At 40.8% G+C, this 18,862-nt stretch overlaps 1 protein-coding gene across 9 annotated transcripts in view; it reads right to left on the bottom strand.

Moving 5' to 3' along the window:
- The window catches only part of tenm2a (teneurin transmembrane protein 2a), a 361,970-nt gene that overhangs the window by 176,970 nt on the left and 166,138 nt on the right, over positions 1–18,862 (bottom strand). The window contains exon 1 of one of the 9 annotated variants that reach the window (XM_055177257.2): positions 7,954–8,444. The exons of the other annotated variants lie outside the window; for them this stretch is intronic. Coding sequence (XP_055033232.2) covers positions 7,954–8,008 — 55 coding nt within the window. The 5' untranslated portion in view covers positions 8,009–8,444. Of the gene's footprint in view, positions 1–7,953; positions 8,445–18,862 lie in introns of those variants that run through there. 9 annotated transcript variants of the gene reach the window in all.

Genomic DNA, 18,862 nt, shown 5'->3' with positions numbered 1-18,862 from the left:
ATGCCACACTGCCCCCTCATCTCCAAGCCTATTTGCCCATTTAACTGACTGCCGTACCTCAGAGCCAAACACACACACACACACACAGATGCAGTGGGCTGGATTTCATGCTGTTATCGTCCCCAAGGCAAGGTCACATTGCCTCTCCCTGTCATTATTTTCTACTCGGATAATAGCTCAATACACAATTTTACACAGATCTCCTTTCTCTGGCATCTGTCTTCCAAACACACATACACACACAGACTTTAGAAGCAACATTACTGAGGACCTCTCATAGACCCAGTCGTTTTATGGTCGGATGGTTTTCATTCTAAGATAATGATATCTACCCCTAAACCTAATTTTAAAAGAAACATGTTGACATTGATAAATTTATAAAAACAATTACACTTCAAAACATTTCAAAAAGTGAGAACCACTTTTGTATATATTTGTGAATTTTTATTTGTGATGTTCACCTGCACATATGACAAACAGGTGACATGGAGGCAAAAATCTATTTCTTGAATCCTCCGCTCATTCACACATACTTTGTATCTAAGTGACCTTACACCCAAACTGGATGTCGCTCAATTTTCAGTCTCATGTCTCCCTGACAGCGGAGCTCGAATCTAGCATCCAAGTCGTATGAAGGTAAAGGCGACCCCATCAACAGCAGACAGGGTGGGAACAGATCGGACTGAGCATCATTTTCACCTGTGCTTGCGTTTAGGTGCGTATTCTCGACTTTGGGTTAAGGTGAGCTTCTGCGTTTTGTCGCGTTTGTTCACGTCTGGGTAAAAAGACGTGCAGCTGACAGCTGGCTCTAACTGAAGTTCTCACTCCCATTGCAGAGAGCAATCTTCAGGTCGATGTGTGGTGACAGCCGAACTGTCAGATCCTGTCGTGCCTTTCCTGTAATAAACGCAGGCAGAAGCTTAGCGATACTGACCAGCCCGACATTAGCTACCTAAATCGCATGGCCGCTCTGAATACCAGCAGAAAACCTGCTTAATGAGTGCTAGCCGGGGGGGCTTTGTCTCTCTGCACTAGGGGACTGCCGTACTGAGTCTTGTGGCCCAGAGGGACTCGATATATCTGGAACACAATGAGAGTTTAATGTATGACCATGAGCAATCGCGGGAACCAGATTACATCACCAGGGGAGAGCAGGAGGGAGATTAGGTGAAGGAGAGAGAAGGTTCATGGGATGTGGGGAGGTGTGGAAATGGCGGTTTGCGAGCTCACGTAGCTGGTCCACATGCGGCGGCAGTGCTCCAGCGAGCAGCCAGGAAAGTCATGCGTGAAACTGGCCAGCTTGCCAGTCCAACACACACACACAAAATCAGTGGCCAAATTACTGCAGAGAAAATGAATGCCTTCATATATCCAATAGTTACACTAAACACACAGACTTGCACACTAATTCAACCAGGTTTAGAGTCATACCATGTGTACCATGGTAGACATATTCACGTGGTTATTTTATATTAATACAGTATTCAACTCAGTATCATTAGTCCATTTTATATTTTTTTAATTTTTATTTTAACTTCCACAGTTTAAGGTCTCATCTTTTCAAGTGTGTCCATCAACTTTCAAATAAAATCTGAGAAAATGTTGAATTTTCAGCAAAAATAACTACATAGTGATCTGGTCATAGGGTCCCATTCAAATACACACATTCAACATTATGCAAATCCTATTTCTTTCTGTTAAGCATTGCATTCGTAACAAGGTATTGTTATTCACTTACACGCGCAATGGAGATGACATATAATCCAGTCATAGGTTTAACAACTCAATTCTCAGATTGTCTTTCCAAGGCTTTACCATGCAAATCTTTCGCCATGCATTAGCCAAAACTGCATTTGAATGCAGCAAAACAAATGTTGTTTATAGATCATTTCACAATATATAAACAACACTGGTCCAGAAGTATCATAAAGTAATATAAGGTCGCTGAATTTAACCGAGCTAGTTGTTTAACTGTACAGTCAACTGACTGCAAATTTCACATATGACTTAATTGCATATTTAAAATCTGCCATTACGTGGGCAATCGGAACATTTCATTTTGCGAATCAGACGGGATTCACATACCATGGCATAAACCCTTAAAGCTGAAGTGTTCGAGGCTAATCACACACATTGTTGTGTTGACAGATTTTTTGTCTTTTGTGGGAGAGAGGCGTGTCTGTAATAATGTGTGCCTATTTGTCATTGTGTCAGTGCTTATCAGAATATAAGTATGGGTTTTACTAACACACAGCAAGCAGATCGGCTTTACAGCACTGCTTGCGTATAAAGAAAAGTAGAGCAAAGGAAAAAAGAAATTAAAAGTAATGAAAACAAATGGAAAGAAGTGTTCCTGTAACTACACTGGTAGAACACTGGTTGAATTAGCAATACAAAATTCAAAAGGAACACACAATTTTAAATGTAATGCATTGTAAGTCACTTTGGATAAAAACATCTGCAAGATGCATAAATGTAATAAAATGAAAATAGGCTAAACGTAAGGGACAAGACAAAAAAGGAGTGATGGGAACCACAAGAGAAAAGAAGACAAAACAACAAATGAGACAATCTAAGATGAAAGAAGAGAAGAGAGCAAACAAAAGACAAAGTGAGACGAGAGAAGAGATTTAACAAAAACAGAGAAAAGACAATTAGAGGAGATGAGACCAAACAACAAATGAGACAAATGAGACAAGAGAAGAAACTAAGAAAAAGAAAAGAGACGTGACTAAACAACAGATGAGACAAAAAACAAAGACTCTATACAGGAGAAGAGATGAGATCAAACAAAAGACAAAGTGAGAAAGGAAAGAGACTAAAAAAGAATGACCAAACGACAAAGTGAGACGTGAGAAGAGACTAAACAAAATGAGAAAAGAGCTAACAACAGATGAGAAGAATGAGATGAGAAGAGACGAGACCAAACAAAAGACAAAGTTAGATGAGCAAAAAGACAAAACACGAGAAGAGATGAGACCCACCATCAGATGAGACAAAATTAGATGAGTTAGGAGACTAAACAAGAGAAAAGATGAGAGAAAACAACAGATGTGACAAAAGGAAACTAAACAAGAGAAGAGGCGAGAGAAAACAACAGACAAGAGAAGAGACTAAACAAGAGAAGAGACGAGAGCAAACAACAAATGAGAAAAATAAGACAAGAGAAGGGATGAGACCAAACAAAAGACAAAATGAGATGAGGAAAGTAACTAAACAAGAGAAAACACAAGACCAAAGAACAGATGAGAAAAATGAGACGAGACGAGACCAAACAAAAGACAAAGTGAGACAGGGAAGAGACTAAACAAGAGAAGAGGCGAGAGAAAACAACAGACAAGAGAAAAGACTAAACAAGAGAAGAGACGAGACAAAACAAAAGACAAAATTAGATGAGCAAAGAAACTAAACGAGAAGAGATGAGACCAAACAACAGATGAGAAAAATAAGACAAGATGAGACGAGACCAAACAAAAGACAAAATGAGACGAGCAAAGTAACTAAACAAGAGAACAGACGAGACCAAAAAACAGATAAGACAAAATGAGATGAGTGAAGAGACTAAACAAAAAAGTGACCAGAGCAAACAACAGATAAGACAAAAAGAGACAAGAGAAAAGACTATACAGGAGAAGGGATGAGACCAAACAAAAGACAAAATGAGATGAGCAAAAAGACAAAACAGGAGAAGAGATGAGACCAAACAACAGATGAGACAAAACTAGATGAATGAGGAGACTAAAAACAAGAGAAAAGGTGAGCGAAAACAACAGATGAGACAGAAGGAGACAAGAGAAGAGACTAAACAAGAGAAGAGACCAGACCAAACAAAAGACAAAGTGAGACGAGCAAAGGAACTAAACAAGACAAGAGACAAGACCAAACAACAGATGAGAAAAATAAGACAAGAGAAAGGATGAGACCAAACAAAAGACAAAATGAGACGAGCAAAAAGACAAAACAGGAGAAGAGATGAGACCAAACAACAGATGAGACAAAATGAGATGAGTGAGGAGACTAAACAAGAGAAAAGATGAGAGAAAACAACAGATGAGACAAAAGGAAACTAAACAAGAGACGAGGCGAGAGAAAACAACAGACAAGAGAAGAGACCAAGCAAGAGAAGAGACGAGACGAAACAAAAGACAAAATGAGATGGACAAAGAAACTAAAGAGAAGAGATGAGAGCAAACAACAGACAAAATGAGATGAGCAAAGTAACTAAACAAAAGAAGAGACAAGACCAAACAACAGATGAGAAAAATGAGACAAAACGAGACGAGACCAAACAAAAGACAAAATTAGATGAGCAAAAGAAACTAAACAAGAGAAGAGAAAAGACCAAAAACAGATGAGACAGAATGACATTAGCAAAGAGACTAAACAAGAAGTGACCAGAGCAAACAACAGATAAGACAAAAAAAGAGACAAGAGAAAAGACTATACAGGAGAAGAGACGAGACCAAACCAAAAGACAAAATGAGACAGGGAAGAGACTTAACGAGAAAAGGCAAGAGAAAACAACAGACAAGATAAGAGACTAAACAAGAGAAGAGACTAAACAACAGAAGAGACGAGACCAAACAAAAGACAAAGTGAGACAGGGAAGAGACTAAACAAGAGAAGAGGCGAGTGAAAACAACAGATGAGACAAAATGAGATGAGTGAGGAGACTAAACAGGAGAAAAGATGAGAGAAAACAACAGATGAGACAAAAGGAGACTAAACAAGAGAAGATGAAAAGCAAACTTACTGTCTACGATATGTCCAGCTATAAGAAAACGCTAACAACAATAAACTTAATTTACTGTACAACATGTTGGTACGTGATGCACACACATTACCGCCCTCTCTCCGCCTTTCACTCTCGTTCTCTTTTTCTCCTTTTGATGCAATGAGGCTTAAAAGTCTGAATTACAACACAGCTTGCCCTCATACACCCAGACACCTCCACAGAGACACAGCAGGCTGGATTCAATCTCCCACTGACCTTCATTCTGAAGGACACACAACCAGAGCGGCACAACAAAGCAAAATACATAATCTTTATTTCTTGTGGCACTATAAAAAAACAAATGCTTCAGTGGAACTGAGGACAGGTTGTCCTTACAGATCAGGCCAAATGCGACCAGTCACCTCGCTAAAACAACTCCACTCTGGCTCAGACGGAAATGCAAGAGAAGTTACGGTAATAGAAAGTGTTGAAAAATGAGACCGCAAAACAGTGTGGGCCATCAACGGTCTGTAGGAGAGGATGTGATTACGTTGTAAATTCTGTCAGCATAAAGGTCAATCACTGAGTTTTTCGACCGTCGGCTGATCGTGAGAGAAGCATGGGGGAGAATAAAGCTGGAAAAAAAGTGAGAAATGCAGAAAGTGTATGAATGAGCGATCGAGAGATGTGTGGGCTTCTGATGGAAATCAAGCGGCACCCACATCACACAGAGACTTACAACCATCTGTTCATACACATGCTTATTAGCCCATCCATGACACACACATTTTCATAATTGAGTAGTTGGTGGGTTATTTGCAAAACTAGTTGACTAGTTGGTGTTAGGAAAGTTCAGAATAGCACCCTCTTAACTGCTTTACATCTCTATAAAAGAATGCATGAAAAGCATATGAAGATCAGTTCTCATACAATCAGTCCCCCCTATGTTTTGCAACGTGTAAAGAAAGCAGAACGGACTGCCTTTTCACACATCTGTGGCTACGAATGGGGTAAAGTGCACACTGTCACACTCACCTGTGCCTGTGCTATTATGTGCGCAGTACCTGCAGCTTCCAGCAGGAGGGGCTGGTGTCTGATTAACAGAGAGATGTCAAACACAACAAGAAAGTGGAGGAGGAAAAAACTGACGGGATATATATTTTCTCTAAAAATTTCCAATTTTTTTCTGATGGCTTTGGAGGGGGGTGAGCGTTTTAAAGGCTCAGACAAGCATGGCGGTCTGTCTACCGCTGAGCATACAGTCGACTGCAGGGGTCTTGTATGCTGTCTCCTCTCCTCTGTTCTCCCCTCCACAAGCCTCCCAGCATGCCCTGCATGCTCGCATGGCCTCGGGCTGATTACACATCCAGAAATGACCGTGCTGGCACACATATGCACACATGACAAGATGCATACACTTATTTTTTTGATGCAGGTGTGCATATGCTTTTTGGATTCTGCATATGAATGTATAAATAAGGAATAATTTAAGGAGTCACAATTATTTATATTTAAACAATGTCTGTGCGCACCTGTAAAACAGAGCGAGGCTTTAAATTTAAATATCAATATGAGCTGTTTATGAAACGAGAATGCATTTAGACTCTGAACTTTGTAAATGAAAAATCATCACCTATTGCAACAATAACAAAATTTGTTCTTTACCTTTCTAATGAGATGATAATGAGCGCCCTGGGCGGCGGGGTTAATACAATCTATATTTCAATTAAAATCTCTTTCTCGCTCTATTCCTAATGGAGGGTGCAACACTCGTCGCCCCAAACAGGCCCCAACACGTAGGGGTAAACAGACCCAATTAACTTTTCCTGTCTCTTTATTATTCCTTCATTGCCAGAGTGAGTTTTGTCTGATCAAATGATCTGTCATCAAACTCGGTGCCCATTACACTCCTCTCTCTTTTATTCACAGATACCTACAGAGCAGAAAGTGTGTGAGGTTTTTTGTGTGCATTCGCTGAGGTCATATGTGAATGTGTTAAAATCCTGTCCGGCGATCGCACATGGGTTGTAATTCAGAAGTGCCTGAATTCATGGGCACACGTGCGTGCTTTGTTACATGTAAACACACACATATACGAATTTGGCAGATGCTTCTATTCAAGGCGACTAAGTGCAAAGTACTTTTATCAGTTTGCTTTCCCTGGGACCAGATGAGCTGCATGAATCCAGTGTATACAGTTACTGAAACGTATCTGCCATCAAGTTTGCTATTATCATCTTTTCACCTTTTTTCTTTTCACGCTATTCTTAACCTCTCTGTTTAGTCAGGCCTGTTTACACCGATCTCTGAGGAGACATGAACATATGGTGCAAAAATTAAAACAAGCAATCTTCAGTATACATGTGAACGTATAAATAGAGAAAAAAAGTGAACAAATTTCTTATGAAATAATTTTTTTTATGCATGCGTGACATGCTCATCCTTGAGCACACAAAAATCGAGATAATGACCGAGGACACTTCATATCTTAACTGTCACCATGGGAACACGTGATTATCTGAATGCTAAATCGGACACGTTACAAATCATCACGCGATCAAGCAATCTTCCTCCATGTTTTCCATCCTCCATGCATTCCTAATCTCACCAACTATGTCATTTTTTAGTCCGATTTACTAATACAAACTGTCCCAGGCACAAAAATGTTCACATTTGAATCTAAAAATCCTCAAAACATTAAACACATTCACAACAGTTAATTCTTCATTTCACTGCAACTCTCCCAAGACATGGCAACCCCTCCAAACAATCGGCAATTACTCAGCAACAACAACAAATTTCGCAACAAAGCGCTCACTTAGTTTCTCTGACGAAATGCAAATTTGATCGAATTTGCCAATTTAGGCAGTTTACTCTGGGAGGTAAATTAGGCTAAACTGCAGGCTTGTAAATATTGAAACGCGCACATGCATGAATAAATAAATGGGAGGGTGGAAGCGTATCAACACATCCATTTGCCGCTGTCACCCAAGTGTCACTCATCTCATCCGCTGTCGTACCACATCAATCTGAAGTGCCATGGGTATCTACTTACAAACAGCGTTTAAGCAACCTTAAAATGATGTTTCATGATGCTCTACACTGAGCTTTAAAGTAGTTTAACTTGACCACTCCTGCAACCTTAAACATGTATACACACACACAGACACACAAACATACATTGTCCTCCCGACACACACACTCACTCCCTCTCTTTTCTGCAGAGCTCCATCTCTTACCGGTCTCTTGAGAGAGTGCTTTAGCTCGGCTGCTGGTGTTGCCTGAGTGATGCATTGCTCCTAGGGCGTCTCTTCCCCTCTGTCTCTCCTCCTCTCCGTTTTTGTCCGAATGGATGGACGCGATCACCCGGCGGTCACCAGAAGTGGGGGGGCGGGGGGCTTCAGAACCCCAAAGATGAGATGCAGTTATGCCCTCTAAGTCATGAACTTCACGCACACCCCGATAAAGCACACGGTGCTTGAACCTTTACACGCTTCGTCTTACTCCACGAACCAGCGGGCTTAAGGTGCAACACAGAAGGTTCAGATGAGAGGATGAATGCTGAAGGAAGGAAAGTAGAGTTCTCGTCAGCCTCTCGGCAAGCGCGAGGAGAAGAAAGCGAAGGGCTGTTCCATCCTACATCTGCACATGACTGTATCTCCGCACAGACTCTGAGCTCTAAGAATTATACAGCATCGCTGCGGAGCACGAGAGAGAGAGAGTGAGCGAGCGAGCGAGTGTGAGAGAGAGGTGGGGAAAGAACAGGAGTGCGGGGGAGCACGGGCGAGAGTGTGAGGGGGAGAGACTAGGCGGGAGGAGGGGGTGAGTCAGAAATGGGAAGGGGGGGTGAGGAAGATGACCAAATCGACGGAATGTGACAAAGCATGTACATCAAAGAGAGACAAGAGAGAAAGAATGAGACAGGTCGCACATGTTCCTCTGTCTAGCCGAGAACGTGCCAACCCATGTTACTCAGACTGTAGTCTATATCCACCCTTCAACAATCACAGATTTTTACTTCTTTACACACACACAAGAGTCTTCCCCTGGAGACGTGGGCTTTCAGCGTCAAAAATACTGACAGGATGACACAACACAGCGCACAGTAAAAAGCACCGGCGTGCGGCTAAAAATACATAACCTTGTACCGGCACACTTTCATGCAAACAACACAGGATATGTGAATATTAGATTGGGGATCCGACGGCCGCACGGGTCTAGAGCGCAGAAACATGATCCGATATTGAGCCGGAGTGCTGTAATACACAACCCAGAGAGACGGGCTTTCGCCACGCGCAAACACTCTTCGCTGAACACACACCAAACCGCTGGCTCTGTGATGGTCTTTATTTGCATTCGTAGTCAGCACAAACAGTTGCGAGTAATGTATAAATAATGAAAAGTGCTGTTGGGAAAGTCTGCAAGTTGGTGTGGCCTGTTCGGAGTGGTAAGAGTTGGAATAAAGCAAATACTGAAAGCGAAATTCGACATAAATTGGCTATCACAAGCAATTTTACTTTCTTAATGTGATGTATGTCTGAGTAGAAAGGAAAAACAAGTGGGATGGGACTTGATTTCACCCATCAAGCGTTGACTAAATTGTGAAAAGTGGGCATTCTATACTGAAATGGGTCCAGACCTGCATGTTTACAATCAATTGTGAAGCACTACACCCCCCTCAACCTAACACTTACCCCTTAAGATATTTTTAACGACAATGAGGCTGAAGGTCAAGTTCAAACACAAGAGCATCATTTTGGATCCTCATAATGCATAATTTTGTATTTTTGTATTAATGATGAAAATTATCATGATTTTAAAAAGGTTATTTTACATCCAACAGTAGCCAAAAACAAAGCGGTTATCGTTTAACATTATCTCTGGCCAAGGTGATGTCTGCAAAGACGAGTCATTGCAGAGGCAGAGCGAGCTATTACATTTTAATGAAATATTATAAAGACAAACATTATTTTGCTTTGGATTAATGTGCACTGATAAATTATGCACAATAAGACAAGAATGTGTATTAAAATAAATGGGGTCAATTTTGAATTAATATTGACTGACCACCTCAAAGGTCAGACAAAGACATGACATTATGCATCGGCTTATGGTAACCAGTGCTACTTCCTGCTCTGTCCAACAGAGGGCAGGGTTACAGATCAGTTACCAACTGATGTCATCCAGCATTCATTTCAGATCTCCCTGCATCCTGTCCCTGAATTACCCGAACGCACATACTCATGCAGAAGTGGCTATATTTACAACGCCTCTATATTTAGAACCGTTTGACCCATCCAGATTGGACAAAAAGCCAATCTACTCAAATGACTCTCACTCCCGCCCTCTTTGGACTCGTGGAGCCGAAGGGAGGAACTGGATCTTGTACATATAATAAGCAATCTGGCCACACGCAAACATACACCCATACGCGCAGCGAGGGCTCTAATGAAAAGAGCAGTTTTGGAAGACCACCCCAGTAGAAGTGCAGACAGCTGGATGCCATTCATCTCGACTCAGCCCGTATCGCATTGTGTTTAATTACGGAGGACTTATTATACAGTGTTTTATCAGTGTCCGCTCTTCATTAGCATTATTGCGATCAATGTTAAGTGTTATGAAGTATGAATCTTGTACCAAATTAACAGTGGAAATGCATTTAAAGTGGCCAGAGAATAGAACCTCGTCAATGCAATGCTGCCCGAATAAATTTCAAGTGATTGCATTTATACATTTGGCAAAGCTTTACCCAAAGGAACACACACAGGGCATTCAAGGTTTACATTTTGTTAGCTTATGAACCTTTACTTTGCTAGTGCAATGCTTTACCAGTTGATCCATACAGGAATACCTCAAAAGAACAGCTTTCTATCTTCCTTGAACTATGATGTGGTGCGGTGGCTGGCGTGCCGAGAGGCAGAGATGGACGGTGTTCGCGTCCAGTATGGGGCTCTGTAATCAATGCAGACAGAGCCTTCCTGCAGTATTAAGGGAACTTATTCAGCCTAAAGGCTTCCAACCCGCTGAGCTGAAAAAGAGCACAGCACTTACACCTCTCAGCTTAAATACACTGAGAGCTTACCACACTCAAACACACACATACCCTTGGCCTGACGGCTTCATCGACCACCCCATCCATCATTTCAAACAGATGTGGATGTGCACGCTTACACGGGTGTACACATGCATGCTTACAGCACTTCTGAAAGTGCTTCGAGAAGCATTACTGACCTGTGATTACCTACATGGCATAACTTATAATCAGCAGTCCGTAGTGTCAGCAAACTCAACTTCTCGGTCTGCTAAAAGGACCGGCATGAATGTCCATTTCATAATGGTGGTTCGGTGTAACTGGTTAACTAGCAGAGTGATGCATATTCATGCCATATCAGTTAGGATGTTACCACAGAAGACAACAGACTATGTAGGACGTAAATAGAATGGTTAGTGTCACTAGGTTTAGGTAAGGGCAGACGACTTTGCTAAAAAAACCGAACTGGAAGCCACTAGTACCTATGTTTACAAAGGACAAGGTCAAATGACACAATGTTTACATCACATCCATTCGTTCTCTCATCTCTCCATTCATCTCTCTCTTTCTCTCTCCTCTGGTCCAGGGTGAGAGGAAGTGAATGTGAATGAGCTGAAGGAGGTATGGGATGGGCAGTGAAAGGACCCGTGGGTTGAACACAGCCATTTGTCTTTCTGTGAAGGCTTAAGAAAAAACTAGTTAACCTTTCCCGGGAAGCCCCCGGGGAGCCAGCCGCCGATGGAGAAAAAGCCAGGAAAAGTATCAACCAAGAAAAATATCCAGGGGAAAATAGATGGCCGATGCTCCGAGACCCATGTACCTTGCAAAATGCTTCGCTAGGCACTTTTGACATCTGGGTCGCCTCTACTCACGTAAAAGGACAAAGAGAAGAATTGTAGCTGTTGCCCTACATGTACAGGAGATACATGTGAGATTACAGAAATGTGCATAACGACTATTATTGCATTCACTTTTATTTATGAATAAAATTGAAAACTCAACGCTATTAATTCTGATGGATTATGGGTAACATAGTTCTCAAAGTGCATAGATACCGAAGCTGGTGATGGACTAATTGCTATAGAGGTGACTAGCTCTAGTTACTAGCCAATCCTGCCCCCATCCCTGTCACTCAAGGCGGCATCCCCATGGCAACAGTGAGAGACGGCTAATCATGTGCACATAGCAGTGGGAAACTAGTCCTTAACAATTATGAGACTGACATAGGCATCGAGTCAAAACAATACGTACATATGACAGGAGGTAGGCCATCTATTGTAAGCCGTCATATTAGGGAGAGATATCTAAACAGACAAGCAGCTGGTGATATGCAGTAAAAAAGATGCACAATTGTTCTGATCATAAAACTAATCAAGCTGCCCAAATCAGGCGTTTTATATAAGGAAACATTTACATTAAAAGATTCTGGGGGTGTTATTAATTCTTTGCAGAAGTCTACCACAAAAGCCTTTTGTTTGAAATCGTGCGCACGTCTACAGCTGTATTTGCTTTCCCAAAACCAAAACACATTTTTCTCTCTAGCAAATTACTCATTTGACCTGTGACACATAGATAAGACTGAAATCCCTCGTTTCCCATTCTGGTTCACTAAGTAGGTCCATGTACACGCACGTGATACCTACAAGTGCAAACAAGCTTTGACTTGCAGAGCCTTGGATGAAGCAGATGATGTCTCACAGATAAAGACGTAGATTAATGGACGGCCTTCTGTGACATTAGAGGTGGCAAAATGACATGTAATTAATAGAGGATCATTCACCACGGAGCTGGAGAAGAAGCTGATGTGAGACCAGAGGGACAGACCAGGTGAATAAAGCTTCTACCGTTAACAAGTAAGGGGAGAGGAAGTGAAAAACACAAGGGGAATCAGCTTCCATATGCAACTATCTTTAGCTGCTGCTTTCAGCTCATCCTCCTCGTTCAAAATCCATCTTCTTCCTTCACTTCCTTCTGTTTTCAACTCATGGTTGTAGCACTCCACACACCTCCAATCTTTAGGGAGATGGAGGGAGAGGGGGGTTGTATGAGACAGAAAGACACTGTTTCGATGATAGAGACGATATAAGCAAAAACTAAATATCAAGACAGACAGTGAGGGAGAAAGAGTATGTATAGAATTGAATGATTACCATATTTGTGGCGCTGTCTGTGAAATCCAGGTTAAAGTCTCATAAACTAAACATGAGATTTTGGATGTTTGCAATGATATCAATCTTTGAAATGGCCTTATATTCTTATATTTTCACAGAATGGTCTTTACATTATGTAGGATGATTTTATGTAGGGTGTGCCTTGTTTTTTTTTCCACCGTGAATTGATGGGATCTGGAAAATTAGGTGTTTCTTCAGAAATAGAGCTTCCATGAATGTATAAATCATTCACTACAAAACTACTGTGTACTGTATTGTATTATTACCATTGTATTGTGTCCAAAACTATGGTATTAACATGGATTATACTGTATGTCAAAAAGGTGGCAATAAATTATATTATAAATAGTAGAGATGCACCTATATATCGGCCAATAATCGGTATCGGCTAATAAAAGCAACTTACACTATCGGCTATCGACTAACCCTGACCCTGTCAATCAAAAGAGAACAGGAAAATGCAATGTATAGACAATTTAAAGAAACATCACTGGTTAAATGCTCAATATTAATGATTATATGAATAAATAACCTTCAGAAAATGTAATCTACATAATTTAGTTAATGCAATCAGAAAAATATATAACCACCAAACAATCAGTCTGAATTATCGGCTATTGGTATTGGTGGGAAAATGTTATATTAGTGCATCTCTAATAAATAGTATAAACAAACAAAACAAACATGGCATTGCAATCGTATGTTAAAAGGATAGTCCACACAAAAATTTAAATTCTGTTATCATTAACTCACCCTTAGTTGTTAAAGACCTGTATACATTTTTCATGTTTCTAACATGATTTTCTTTTTTTCTATTGAACACAAAATATGATGTTTTGATATGTGATTTTAGGCATATAGTTGACAGTGCCTATTGACTTCCATAGTATTTTCCTACTATGGAAGTGAATGTGTATCGTCAACTGTGATTACCATCATTAATCACATCATCTTATTTTGTATTCAACAGAATAAAATAACTCATACAGGTTAAGAAGAACATGAGGATGAGTAAATGAAGAGTTTGGTTCAAAAACGCGATAAACGCCATTTTTTAAGAAAATTAGTTGCCACCAAAATCTGTATTTTATCAGGTCAGTAATAAAAAGTTAATTCTTAATTTTACGCAAAATCCAATATCCGCCGTGTTATTCTGTCATCTTTTCTCCCTTTTTTTCCAAAACGCGATAAACGCCACTCCTCCTTCTCTGCAGAATGCCATAAATCCGCTCAACACATAACAGCGCACCATTCCATGCATTGTAAACAATAGGGGCGGCGCGATGAATACACGGAGTCCTAGTTTTCCTCATCTGCTTTGTACTTCGTGATCAACAAACAAACAAAATCCAAATAATACTTTTGATGGCATTGATAAACCTGTGGTGGTTTTCTGTGAAAGAAAAGAAACGTAAGCCACTCGGGTGAAAGAAAAATGCCAGCTGTAGCTTGTTCTCCTGACAGCATCAAGCTTCTGTCATGCTAACACATTGACCCCAGGGGATCTTTTGAAAAACGTTTCATTATTTTACTTGAAGTCAACGAAAATCAAGCAGGACCAAAACATTTTACAGCTGATCGCTGTCAAAAAAGTTCAGCAACGACGTCCCAAGGATGACAGCATATGACAAAGTAAGTGGTTCAATTAATGCCATTAATGTTTATTTTTTAATAAGTGCATACCACTAGTCAAATGAATATAACATGGCAAAGATGAATGCACATTTAAATATTGATTCAAAAGATTTATAGCATGTTGGAAAAAAAAACTTGTCATGGATTTATTGCATTTTGCATTTTGTCTTTATAATAAATCTTCAAAAATCAAATTATGGATTACAATTTGTAATGTTATTATAACCTTAAGATGCAATGTGAAAGTTTGTAACAGAAAATAGTGGTTTTCATCTTGTCACTTTCTTGGTATAGAAAACACATTTTTACTGAAATTAGTCAAAATGGATTCATTGCGTTTTGGAACCAAACTCTTCAAATAATAACAGCATTTTCATTTTGGGGTGAACTATCCCTTTAAACGAAACACACTTGAAAAGACATGGTATTACTAAAAATCCACAATAGCAAATTTATTTTTTTAAATTAGTGCCTTTTTGGTTATGTGAAGTGAACAAACACAGAACAAAATGAATGACACATTTACTATATAAGGACGACATACACCTTGATAATATAACAAATGAAACTTAAATTTTGGAAGAAAATCTTGTCTGCTCTCGATAAGAACACGCCTCCTCTGTTTCTCTTTCATTAACCTGTTTCCCTCCTCAACACTGCTCTTAAGTGAAATGAAAGTCACGCACACACATAAGCAAACAGCATTTCAGCAGCCTGTCACCCACAGGCCCTTCCAGTGAGTGATTAATCACCTCATGCTAATGAGTTATTTACTAATTAGGGTCCGACTTGAGAGGAGACGTGAAGAACAGGACTGTCACCAAGACACGGGGGGCTGAAACACTTAACCAAACTGTTCACCTGTGATTAAAAAAGAAGAAAGAGTGCCAGTCATTAAACCCATCTGAATAACCCAGTGCCACAACTCGTCCATGCCGCTCCATAACATTAGCCAGACACGAAGTTCAGCTGACGTCCACATCTAACAAATACAAAAATGCCACGCGAGTTTTTCAACAGAAAATGTCAGTCCAACACTAACATCTCACTCTGGCAGGCCCCTGAGAGAGAATAAAGCCCGCCTGTTATAGAAACACAGCTGTCAATCATCGTTGGCCCCGCCCTGATCCGACAGAGAGATCAGTCAGTGGCTTTCAGCTACAGTACCTGACAGAGGAGCTCCCTCTCTTTCAATCAAAGCGTTTAAGCAAAGAAGGCTTCTCATTCCTATGCCCACAATGGCCCTCACATAGGTGTGAGGCAACAGGTCTGAATCAATCTTCTGCCGTCTATCTCTCCCACACACTCTATACAAAAGCAGCCGAAACCACTGAATGTGTGCTGTGACAAAGCTGTCGCATTCATTCGCAAGGCCTTTCAGTTCTCTGCTTTTGATCCCTCGTTCCTATAGAGCGGTTTGTATCCAGGGCGCGCCTTTATATAACGTTCAATTTTGCCATTAGATGGATAGATTGACCTCTGAATGTGGGTGTTTGAATCTAGCGTGTGTAAAAGTGAAGCCACTGTGTGAACTGTGAACACACACGTGTAAAACTTCATAAAGCAGTTCATCCGGGTGAGGTTTCTGTGTTATTATCTATATAGAATTTACATGAGCATACAACTGTGCTCAAACAATTTTATTCATAAAAGGACAAAAATGACCAAGAGGAATGTGTCACGTTGAGCACCAAGGTCAATCTATTTCCTATTAACAGCCAAGCCACAACGCTATCAATAAAACGTCTGTTGTATATCCAAATGGTTTTTTTATTTATTTCATGTGTATGTCACTACTGAATACCGGCAGTCGGAGTAATCTCAAGTGAGTGATTTTGGCAGTATGAGTTGGACATCAAAGGTCTGGTGGGGCACAAAGCCCTCAGGTGTCTGTCTCTGCCCATCACAGAGATCTTCACTGGGCCTGAGGCATGACGAAAGAACAGCTGAATCTCATGGAAGGGCAGCACTCTACAAGCTCTCCAGGCACCTGAGACCTGTCAACCACCCCTGCTCTCCTCCAGACCAAACACCTACCACAGACACGTGTCAAATATGTGGGTATGTATTCTCAATTTACAGTAGGCAGAAGCTGCGTTAACATGGACAATTGTAATCGGATTAAATGTTCAATCTGAATGAAAATGCTCCACACCTTAATCAGAATAAAAAGAGCTAAACCGATTAAAAATCTAATTGGTTTGAGAGGGATGGTGTATACCTTTTATATTCTGCTCAGCGCATGTGAAATGACGTTGAATTGGCGAAATGACGTAGGAGGCAATGAACGTGAGCTTGCACTGTTAAAAGAAGTCACATGAAGTGACTGTCTTGTCATTCTTAAATTTCATAATCTCCTTCCAGTCCTCTGTGAAGTGATACGCATTGTCCAGTCAGTCCATAATTTATACTTTGATCCACAAACGCATGTGTTCGACTTCACACGGCGTTGTGCAGTGCTGCTGGAGCGATACAGTACAAAGGAAAACCAGACGGCCTCTGCAGCACCACATGAGATCAAGCATGCTTTTTGGGCACACGTGAATGGGTGTTTGTGCTGCTGATTGATAAATATAATCAGCGAGCACAAAGCTCAGTGTGCTCGTCGTTTATTAATTATGACCTGAAATAGACGCACAGTGATTTTAGGAGGATGGCTTGTATGAGTATTTTGAAACTATACACTCACATAACGGATTATTAGGAACACCATACTAATACTGTGTTTGACCCCCTTTCGCCTTCAGAACTGCCTTAATTCTACGTGGCATTGATTCAACAAGGTGCTGAAAGCATGTTGGCCCTTATTGATAGGATAGCATCTCGCAGATGATGGAGATTTGTGGGATGCACATCCAGGGCACAAAGTTCCCGTTCCACCACATCCCAAAGATGCTCTATTGGGATGAGATCTGGTGACTGTGGGGGCCATTTTAGTACAGTGAACTCATTGTCATGTTCAATAAACCAATCTGAAATGATTCGAGCCTTGTGACATGGTGCATTATCCTGCTGGAAGTAGCCATCAGAGGATAGGTACATGGTGGTCATAAAGGGATGGGCATGGTCAGAAACAATGCTCAGGTGGGCCGTGGCATTTAAACGATGCCCAATTGGCACTAAGGGGCCTAAAGTGTGCCAAGAAAACATCCCCCACACCATTACACCACCACCAGCAGCCTGCACAGTGTAACAAGGCATGATTGATCCATGTTCTCATTCTGTTTACGGCAAATTCTGACTCTACCATCTGAATGTCTCAACAGAAATCGAGACTCATCAGACCAGGTAACATTTTTCCAGTCTCCAACTGTCCAATTTTGGTTAGCTCGTGCAAATTGTAACCTCTTTAACCTCTTTTTTTAGTGGAGATGAGTGGTACTCGGTCTTCTGCTGTTGTAGCCCATCCGCCTCAAGGTTGTGTGTGTTGTGACTTCACAAATGCTTTGCGGCATACCTCGGTTGTAACGAGTGGTTATTTCAGTCAAAGTTGCTCTTCTATGAGCTTTAATCAATCTGCCCATTCTCCTCTGATCTCTAGCATCAACATGGCAGTTTCACCCACAGGACTGCCGCATACTGGATGTTTTTCCCTTTTCACACCATTCTTTGTAAACCCTAGAAATAGTTGTCCGTGAAAATCCCAGTAACTGAGCAGATTGTGAAATACTCAGAATGGCCGTCTGGCACCAGCAACCATGCCACGCTCAAAATTGCTTAAATTTTAAAAGGAGATTGTCTTGACGAGGACCACACCCCTAAATGCTTTGAACAACTGCCATGTGATTGGTTGATTAGATAATTGCATTAATGAGAAATTGAACAGGTGTTCCTAATAATCATTTAGGTGAGTGTATGTGTGTAATGTGCGCATGTCAAATGATCAAATATGATTTGAAGCTTTCGCCATAAAAACACGCACATCAATCAGATCACATTATTAATGTAAACACTATGATAGGATTTATCAATCAGAATGATTTCATTCCAATTGAGACTAAATGTGTCCAAGTAAATGTAGCTACTGTTTTATAGTGCTGTAGGAAATGTGGGTGTTTTTGAAGACAGATGAGATTAGATCAGTAAGTGTTGGAGTACAGGGGCCCGCCGGAGATCAGGTTGCCATTAATACAATAAACCGCCAGATTTGATCTGCACCAATCTCTTGCTGCAGTTGTGTAACATGCGTAAATTCTGTTGACAGACCAAAATGACATGAGTAAAGGCCCTTTCATCTGATTCATGTCAGTGTAGCTCAGTGTAATTGTTATTCCATAAAGCTGTAGTAATACTGTGTTCCATACAGGCCAA

Source organism: Misgurnus anguillicaudatus, chromosome 16, assembly GCF_027580225.2.
Source record: "Misgurnus anguillicaudatus chromosome 16, ASM2758022v2, whole genome shotgun sequence".
NCBI lineage: Eukaryota > Metazoa > Chordata > Actinopteri > Cypriniformes > Cobitidae > Misgurnus > Misgurnus anguillicaudatus.
The sequence above is the reverse complement of the archived record's forward strand: the minus strand, read 5'-3'. Positions and strand labels throughout refer to the sequence as shown.